Below are 10778 nucleotides of genomic sequence, written 5' to 3' on the forward strand. Positions count from 1 at the left end.
GTGTGTAGGAGACGGGTTTGCCCATGCTGAAGGTCTCTGCGCCGGAGCTGGTGTCTGGAGTCTCTGGAGAGTCGGAGCAGAAGATGCGGGAACTGTTCGAGCAAGCCATAGTAAGATTCACACTCCTGAACACCTCCACCTCCAGAGCGTGAGTGAGCTTCCACGTGTGTCATATTCAGATGTTCCATTCCTGCACATGTCCACTGATGCTTATTTGCTGCTGTAACTAGTAGTAAAGAGGAAGAGATGATCGGTTCTTCTGGCACACACATTAAACACACACACACACATTTATGGACTGAATTTAGTGATGAAACTGACAGGATTTGAAAGCTGAGACTGTGTTTCACATCAGAAGTATCAAAGCTTACCGCTGTAATTGGACGGCAGGAGCTGCAGATGATGTGTAGTGAAGTTTTGTTCACGCATCTCCTGAAAACAGCACAGACTGAAAGACCGATTCTTGGGATTTATGAATCAATATCGGTTCATCAAAATGAAGATTGATAAAAATAAAATAAATTGATATTGTCAGCACAGCCCACAGGCACGTAAGCGGAGATTACGATCTATTTGCAGCTCAATAACTTCATTCACAATAAAGAGAAAGACGGTAAAAGACGCAACGGCTAACAGCACAGGACTGCACAAACCGAGGGCACATATACACAGGATAACAAGACACAGGTGCACAACATAACCAGTAACCATGGTAACAAACAGGTGACTAGAACACAGGCATTCGGAAGGAAACAGGAAGACAAGTATGCCTCTGAATAGGCTTTATGCCGAGCGTCACGTGACCAAACCGGAAAACGGGTCTCATTGCATCCGCTTCTCAGAGAAAGTGTTAACGGCCGTAAGAACTAACTATGATATATCTATGGCTTTTTAAGGTAATCAGCTAACCTACTCAGTTCACTTTGTTATTGGTGTTTTATGCTATTTAAATATCTAAACGTTACTGTGAAGAAGAAAAATTAAAAAACTTTTAAATATCAATCTGCACATGCGAGGGACATTGGTTATGCTCATTTTTGCTTGCTCCTTTTAAGTTATCTTGAGTAAAACCGGCAAAAATTTCATGAAGCACATACAAAAGACCTGAATCAGAAGCGATGTGATCTGTTTTCCGGCTTGGTCACGTGACGCTCGGCATAAAGCCTATTGAACCGAAAGTAAGGCTAACCGTGACTACAGTGTGTGTAGCCATAGCCTCGTCTCCACTGGAGTTTGTGTAACTGTAGTCTGTGTTGTTCCTGTAGAGCAGCGCTCCCTGTATCCTGTTCATCGACGAGATCGATGCCATCACCCCGAAGCGAGAGATCGCCTCCAAAGACATGGAGCGAAGGATTGTTGCTCAGCTTCTCACCTGCTTGGACGGTGTGTGTGTGTGTGTGTGTGTTAGTGATCACAAAACTCATGGCTCGGTTCATTTATGGTTTTTGAGCCACGGATCGGATCATTCTTCGTATCAGCAAAAATACAATGTATATCATTTTTATGGGTGGGGGGCGGGGCTTAAATGTAACTTTGCTTTACATTTATTACTTAAAGCTCACATGAAGTACTTCGATACCACATCAAAAACTACTAGCCTAACTGATAAAGTTCCAACATTATTAGAAACAAGTGAACAGTCAGTAATAAAATAAAAACAAATACACAAATTACAAGCAGAGATGAAACTAAATAACAAAGTTACAAACTCTTAGGCCTCGTTTACACTGTCAGTGAAATGTGACCCAATTCTGATTTTTTACTCGTATGCGACACAGATCGGATGTGTTCTATGGTGTGACGCTCGACACACACTCGTTCATGATGACGCTCGACACACACTCGTTTATGATGACGCTCGACACACACTCGTTTATGATGACGCTCGACACACACTCGCTCATGATGACGCTCGACACACACTCGTTTATGATGACGCTCGACACACACTCGTTTATGATTGTACTCGACACACACTCGTTTATGATGGCACTCGACACACACTCGCTCATGATGACGCTCGACACACACTCGTTTATGATGACGCTCGACACACACTCGTTTATGATGACGCTCGACACACACTCGCTCATGATGACGCTCGACACACACTCGTTTATGATGACGCTCGACACACACTCGTTAATGATGACGCTCGACACACACTCGCTCATGATGACGCTCGACACACACTCGCTCATGATGACGCTCGACACACACTCGTTTATGATTGTACTCGACACACACTCGTTTATGATGGCACTCGACACACACTCGTTTATGGTGACGCTCGACACACACTCGTTTATGATGACGCTCGACACACACTCGTTTATGATGGCGCTCGACACACACTCGCTCATGATGACGCTCGACACACACTCGTTTATGATGACGCTCGACACACACTCGTTTATGATTGTACTCGACACACACTCGTTTATGATGACGCTCGACACACACTCGCTCATGATGACGCTCGACACACACTCGTTTATGATGACGCTCGACACACACTCGTTTATGATGGCACTCGACACACACTCGCTCATGATGACGCTCGACACACACTCGTTTATGATGACGCTCGACACACACTCGTTTATGATTGTACTCGACACACACTCGTTCATGATGACGCTCGACACACACTCGTTTATGATGACGCTCGACACACACTCGTTTATGATTGTACTCGACACACACTCGTTTATGATGGCACTCGACACACACTCGCTCATGATGACGCTCGACACACACTCGTTTATGATGACGCTCGACACACACTCGCTCATGATGACGCTCGACACACACTCGTTTATGATGACGCTCGACACACACTCGTTTATGATGACGCTCGACACACACTCGTTTATGATGACGCTCGACACACACTCGCTCATGATGACGCTCGACACACACTCGTTTATGATGACGCTCGACACACACTCGCTCATGATGACGCTCGACACACACTCGTTTATGATGACGCTCGACACACACTCGTTTATGATGACGCTCGACACACACTCGTTTATGATGACGCTCGACACACACTCGCTCATGATGACGCTCGACACACACTCGTTTATGATGACGCTCGACACACACTCGCTTATGATGACGCTCGACACACACTCGTTTATGATGACGCTCGACACACACTCGCTCATGATGACGCTCGACACACACTCGTTTATGATGACGCTCGACACACACTCGCTCATGATGACGCTCGACACACACTCGTTTATGATGGCACTCGACACACACTCGCTCATGATGACGCTCGACACACACTCGTTTATGATGACGCTCGACACACACTCGCTCATGATGACGCTCGACACACACTCGTTTATGATGACGCTCGACACACACTCGTTTATGATGACGCTCGACACACACTCGTTTATGATGGCACTCGACACACACTCGCTCATGATGATGCTCGACACACACTCGTTTATGATGGCACTCGACACACACTCGCTCATGATGACGCTCGACACACACTCGTTTATGATGACGCTCGACACACACTCGTTTATGATGGCGCTCGACACACACTCGTTTATGATGACGCTCGACACACACTCGTTTATGATGACGCTCGACACACACTCGCTTATGATGACGCTCGACACACACTCGCTCATGATGACGCTCGACACACACTCGTTTATGATGACGCTCGACACACACTCGTTTATGATGGCGCTCGACACACACTCGTTTATGATGACGCTCGACACACACTCGTTTATGATGACGCTCGACACACACTCGTTTATGATTGTACTCGACACACACTCGTTTATGATGGCACTCGACACACACTCGCTCATGATGACGCTCGACACACACTCGTTTATGATGGCACTCGACACACACTCGCTCATGATGACGCTCGACACACACTCGTTTATGATGACGCTCGACACACACTCGTTTATGATGGCGCTCGACACACACTCGCTCATGATGACGCTCGACACACACTCGTTTATGATGACGCTCGACACACACTCGTTTATGATTGTACTCGACACACACTCGTTTATGATGGCACTCGACACACACTCGCTCATGATGATGCTCGACACACACTCGTTTATGATGGCACTCGACACACACTCGCTCATGATGACGCTCGACACACACTCGTTTATGATGACGCTCGACACACACTCGTTTATGATGGCGCTCGACACACACTCGCTCATGATGACGCTCGACACACACTCGTTTATGATGACGCTCGACACACACTCGTTTATGATTGTACTCGACACACACTCGTTTATGATGGCACTCGACACACACTCGCTCATGATGACGCTCGACACACACTCGTTTATGATGACGCTCGACACACACTCGTTTATGATGGAGGGAAAATAGCCGATTGCAGAAACTTAGTTTTATTACTGATATTCTGTGCCAATTTCCCAGGAAGTGATGATTTTGTTCTCTTGAACACATCTGTGAATAAAGCACATCTGTGAAAGACTCCTCAAGGCAGTTTGCATCACATTTTTTGTGACTTGTGAGAACGGCACATCCACAGCCTTCCAAAACTCTTCCTTTCCAAGACATCAAAACTAAAACTAGACTGAAGCTTGATATGATATATGATATGACTTTGTTCTGTCAAACTTCTTCTCACTGATACTTAGTTGGTTTAGGGGATTTTTTTTGTTCAATCGGCCCCTATCGTTTCTGAAAATAGTACAATATAAAGCCTGTTAACGAAACGATGCGTGCATCAGCGGGCGGTTGTGGCATGGTGCGAGGAGGAAGAACAAACAGGGCTTTATAACTGAAGCTGTCAATCATTCAGTTTAGAGTGTGTACTGTTACTGACACTCTAAACTCTTTCTATAAACCCATCGTTGTCTCTTTAAAAGACTTGGATTTAGATTAAACTGCTTGATTATTTTCACGATTCCTTTATGATATTTTTTTTAGATCTTTTAAGTTTTAGGGGAATTGATTTTAAAGGGGACATATCATGCTAAATCCATTTTTTTAGCCCTTAAAAGGAACACTCCGACTTTTTGGGACTTTAGCCTATTCACCTTATCCCCCAGAGTTAGAAAAGTCCATACATACCTTTTTCATCTCCGTGCGTGCTATAAGTCTGTTTGACGCACCCACCGCTAGCCTAGCTTAGCACAAAGACTGGATGTAAATGGTTGCAGCTAGCATACTAATCCAAATAAGTGACAAAATAACGCAAACATGTTTCTATTTACATGTTGTGATTTGTATAGTCACAGAGTGTACAAAAAACAAAGTCACATGAGACACAGACATATTTTAACCGTATAAATACTGGGAACTATATTCTCTGAAGGCGACTATATATTCTCTGAAGGCGAAGCACTGCTACTTGGGCGGAGTGATAACCGCAGCACCTGAGACGTGCGTGGTGAGGAGCAGAGAGTTCGTCTCAGGTGCTGCGGTTATCACTCCGCCCAAGTAGCAGTGCTTCGCCTTCAGAGAATATAGTTCCCAGTATTTATACGGTTAAAATATGTCTGTGTCTCATGTGACTTCGTTTTTTGTACACTCTGTGACTATACAAATCACAACATGTAAATAGGAAAATGTTTGCGCTATTTTGTCACTTATTTGGATTAGTATGCTAGCTGCAACCATTTACATCCAGTCTTTGTGCTAAGCTAGGCTAGCGGTGGGTGCGTCAGATAGACTTATAGCACGCACGGAGATGAAAAAGGTATGTATGGACTTATCTAACTCTGGGGGATAAGGTGAATAGGCTAAAGTTTCAAAAAGTCGGAGTGTTCCTTTTAAGGGCTAAAAAAATGGATTTAGCATGATATGTGTTCCTTTAAATGCATTTTGTTGTATATTTGGAGTGTTTAGAAGTACAGAAAAGTTTAAATTATTCTCTTCAGGTGCTTCGTTGATATCTTTATATTCTGTTTTGGTCATATTTTTCAACCTGTTCCGATTTTTCTGTTCTCTATGACGTGTTTTGAACTATTACGTCACAGTATTTGCAGCGGAACTGCCAAATAAGGACATCGACTTCCGGCCCACCACTTCGAGCAATCCGCCATTTTTATTTCTCGCTGCAATTTTGTAGTCCAAGCTAAAGGATGCAGAACTTACGAGAGGGTAAGTTAAAATGTTCGGTTGTTGGATGTAACCCACACGCTTCATTACACCGTCTAATGTAGATGAACTGCCGTGCTTGTGTTGTGACAGGGCGCATGTTTAACTGAAAGAACGAGCAGAGAGAGAGAGAGACCCGGTCGCGCGCGCGCACTCTCTTTCTTCGGAGCCAGGCGAAAGTGTAAACAAGACTTCACAGTCTCCAAACTAGGCGTTGTCTTGCTCTCTCTCCCTCGCACATATTAATCAAAATAAATCAATACGGTGGTAAAAGGTCGGAAGACCAAAGTTTCATGTGTAAATAATACAGTAACACATTGCGATACATCCATATGAAGACGTTGTTCTGCAGGTTCGTCGTCTTCATTTTCATCTCGCTCCGGCTCCGACTCTGGCTAGAACATGTAAGGCTGGCTGGACAAGTCTTCCGTTGTTGACATTTTCTTAATAACGTGTGAATAAAACGTTTCTGTGCCGCTAGATAATCGTATCTCTGCTATCAAACTATACAAACTATGGCCGAACGGGGTGGAGTTGAACCGAGTGTCACCCTGTCTATGGTGTCACCGGGGGCGGGGTATGAAGTGTCTCAATTGTATTTAAAGAGACCGCACCAAAACGAGTTGCTCTCAGACGCACATCAGAAAAGGGGTAGAAAAGGGGCCTGTGGAGCTATAATAATGAGGAATTCAGACCCAGGCATTGCAGTTCCGCTTTATATAGACTACAAATGTATGATTTATATGTAAAAAGGAACGATTTAAAAGCATGATATGTACCCTTTAAAGGGAGGGTTAAACTCTCAGGTTTCATAATATGTTCATTATTGTTTGGAAGAAGAATGAAAACCTCATAGGTTTGAAACCACATGACAGAATACTTTATAAATACAGTGTGGCGAGTCTTGGATAAAACTAACTCTATCGTGAATCATATCATTTACATTAACGATACATAACTGCGCATTTTCATATCGCGATATAACTATGTATCGTTACACACCTAATTTTAGCATATATTATTACTACTACTACTATTCACCTATATATCATATAAAAGCATGTCATCAAATGCAACAGATTTGATTTGACTGGACAGTTGAAATATTATCATTAATTTCCTAAGGAGCAAAAATAAGTTATGAGTGTTAAATAAACACGAGAAATTTGGCATTGGATTTGTAAGTACGTAGATTATCCCACACGGCAGCCAATCAGCAAACAAGAATAATTCATATGAACTTTCACAATGGAAAACAAGAAACAAGCACATGTGACACTGTGTGAATGCTAGACGCTCCAAGCTGATTCACTGGAAGTGCAAAAGCTGCGCTACAGAAAACTGACTACACTGATGCTATAGACATGATACCCCGTCGAGTCGTTGGTGTAAACTGTGTTAATGTAAATAAAGTGCTCTTATTGTAGGCTATTTTAATAATAAAAAAAAAAAGTTACACATGTCCTTCGTAAGCAAAGCAAAACGAACATGCATGAATGGGAAAATAAAGTGTGGGACGTGCTTGATGTTAAACAGAGTTATTAAGTGCAGTAACCTGAAAAAGATCTCAATGCATTACACACACACACACACACACACACACGAAGCGGTGCACAGAAAGCCGTGTCCCTCAGACAGCATGTGGTCTCTGTAAAGGAATACTGAGCTTGAGCGGACAGACACGCAGAAATATTTTTAAATTCTGTCTTGACAAGCATTCACGTAAACACAGTTGGTTTGGTTATGTCATAAATGGATGTAAACAGTTGGGGGGGGGTCTGATGTGTAGCACTATATTAGATCTGTGCATTATGTCTTAACATAATAATCCTGCTGCTGTCTGTCTGTCATTAATGTTGATCAAACGACAAGAGAAACTGAATAACTTTTGTAGCTTTAATAATTTATTTATTGATAATAAATACACTAAAGACTCTATATTCCCGGTTCCGGCTCTGAGAGACACACCTGTTAGACGCCCGAGGTCCTCCCCCACCGAGGTCCTCCACAACACTGCCAAGATATTGTCCAGACCTGTCGGAGAACAGAGACGTGTTCAAGAGCAGTTTCTCACTGTAATCAACACACATCTCCATAAACAACGATAATGATGAAAATACATGCCACACTATTGTCCATTTAGGTTTCATGGTGACGCAGAACGGTTGTCTGTAAGGGGAGATACGAGAGGCAGTAACCCGCTGTACGACGGCTTTCAAAAATCACACAAATCAGTGAGAACAGATAAACAGATGCAGACATGCAAGCGGCTGGAGTGAGTGAGCGCAGAGTTTAGTAGCTGGCATGAAATCTGTTTTCTACATGCATGTAATTGATCTTATTGTGAATGATTCTTCCATGCATACTTTTATTTTGAGCTGTCTCCGGTGAAGGAACAGTCTTCTCTCTGGTGCGTAATGCTTCTCCAATAAAGTGGTCCACTGAATCCCTGCCCGTCCACAAGCGCACACGCGAGGGCCACGCCCACATCTCAAGCTAATCAACAAACCATGGATCAAAATAAAAGTATATTTCTACTGTGGATTTCCTTTTTCACGGCAGCTTTACCAGCCGCTGGTACTCGTTTGGCAGATGTAAAGAGAACTGAAACGGGTACTCTGCAAGAAACCCCACACTGACGGACGATTGCGGGACGCTTCCTGCGGTTCAGGGCAAACCTGCCTGTACACAATGAGTCACATGACCTGCCTGTACACAATGAGTCACATGACCTGCCTGTACACAATGAGTCACATGACCTGCCTGTACACAATGAGTCACATGACCTGCCTGTACACAATGAGTCACATGACCTGCCTGTACACAATGAGTCACATGACCTGCCTGTACACAATGAGTCACATGACCTGCCAGCAGCAGCGGCCAGTCGGTGTGTGGTTTATTATGATGTATAAATAGGTACTACCATTTATAAATAAATAAAAAATAAGGCATCTGCAGGGTTTTTAAAATTAAATGTACACCTTTTAAGAACTTTTGCACAAAAAAAATTAATGCTGTATTGGGGGGGGGGTCAATGTATATGACTAATATTCAGCAATATTACTGATTTGCCTGCAGTGACCCTATTGGATGAGATCTCAACTAAAGGCTACACGACTTTTAAACAGATTAAAACACCAAGCCAGGGGTTTTCAGAAGGGGTCGTATTTCCGGACTATTTTTTTTATCATCTGAAACATGTTACAATTTAAATTCCAAAGTTGGGCTACTTATATAATGCATTTAACGTCAAATAAGTAAACCATAAGACACTTAAAAGTAGGCACTTCAAGGTTTCTAAAGATATATTGTTCATATCTGTGTGTAGTAGGCAGTACTTTCTGCTGAATTTGGTACATGGCTTCAGGCCGTCGTTCATGGACACCGAGACGGCACACGCATTTTTGTTTGTTTTCTTTATTTTGCAAAAGTATGATGTTTTGCTGTTATTTTGAAGGTACACAAATAAAAATATATTGTTTACCGCTTTTGAATGATATCTTACTCTCGTCTGACGGAGTATTTTAAGTTGTAGGCTATATGGTGTCAAGAAAACACATGCAAATAGAAGAACATCTGCCTCAGTTTGACAACGCGTGCTGCAAACACACACACTCTCTCTCACACACACACACACACACACACACACAGCTGTGTATAGCAGAGCACAGTGGAAGTGTTATGGGGACCCGAGGTGGCGAACGTCTACGCGTCAGCGGTGTCATGACCGGAAAGATGCATGTGTTGTGTGTGTTAACATCCTGACTGTGTGTGTGTGTGTGTTAGGGCTGCACAATTAATCCAGTTTGTAATCGTGATTACAGTTACGGGTGCCACAATTATGCAAACGTTCAAAGAAAAATCCACTTACATTATTCTGTGCTTAAGATATGCTTATCTTAAGGGTTAAAACATCATTCAATGTAAATTGTGATAATCGCGTAATTACAATTTCAAGGGAATAATCGACAGTGATGTTTTCTTGATTCGCTGGTGTTTCTTCTATTTGCATTAGAGCTGTGCAACATTGACTAAATATTACATCTCTACATTTTCTTGGATTTTATCGATAATGATAATTAGACAATATTTTGCTGAGTGTGTTTATTGACAGTCGACTCCTAAAGTTTTCCATATTCTGTGTTATGGTTAGTTTGCAGCAACGCCAGAAATGATCTTTTCCAATAAGTTTAAATAGATTTTTTACCTTTTAAGGGCATTTTTAACCCAATTAAATCCTATGCAGTGTTTTTTGTCTCAAATTCTACTGTACGACAGTAATATATTTCGGTCTCAATTTCTTCAAGTTAAACCAGGCTTATTTTGACTGCCATGAGACCTTTGAGATTAACCACAGCTCAGTGCTTCACAGTCAAACTATGTGACATTATTAGAAACTACACTTATTTATGAAATGCAATAGTAATTTATGTTTGTAACACATTATTTTGCACCATCACAGGCTTACAATTTTCAAAAGGGAACCTTGAAAAAAAGCATTTATTTCTTTAGCAAAATAAATAGTTTGAATAAAACAAACGTTTAGTCAACACAAACAGTAAACAAACTTATTTACATTTTCATTTGTTGAAGTTCTTTCAATTCTGCATTGCTGACTGACATTTGCTTAT

The 10778-nt window shown here is 42.4% G+C and overlaps 1 protein-coding gene across 1 annotated transcript in view; it reads left to right on the forward strand.

Moving 5' to 3' along the window:
• The window catches only part of LOC130103812 (nuclear valosin-containing protein-like), a 48845-nt gene extending 42591 nt beyond the window's left edge, over positions 1-6254 (forward strand). The window contains exons 10-12 of the mRNA XM_056270142.1: positions 9-110; positions 1266-1383; positions 6238-6254. Of these exons, the coding sequence (XP_056126117.1) occupies positions 9-110; positions 1266-1383; positions 6238-6254 (237 nt within the window). The remainder of the gene's footprint in view (positions 1-8; positions 111-1265; positions 1384-6237) is intronic.
• Positions 6255-10778: the final 4524 nt, after the last annotated feature.

The sequence above is a fragment of the Rhinichthys klamathensis genome, unplaced genomic scaffold, assembly GCF_029890125.1.
Source record: "Rhinichthys klamathensis goyatoka isolate OS25496 unplaced genomic scaffold, OSU_Roscu_1.1 h1tg000298l_1, whole genome shotgun sequence".
NCBI classification, from domain to species: Eukaryota; Metazoa; Chordata; class Actinopteri; order Cypriniformes; family Leuciscidae; genus Rhinichthys; species Rhinichthys klamathensis.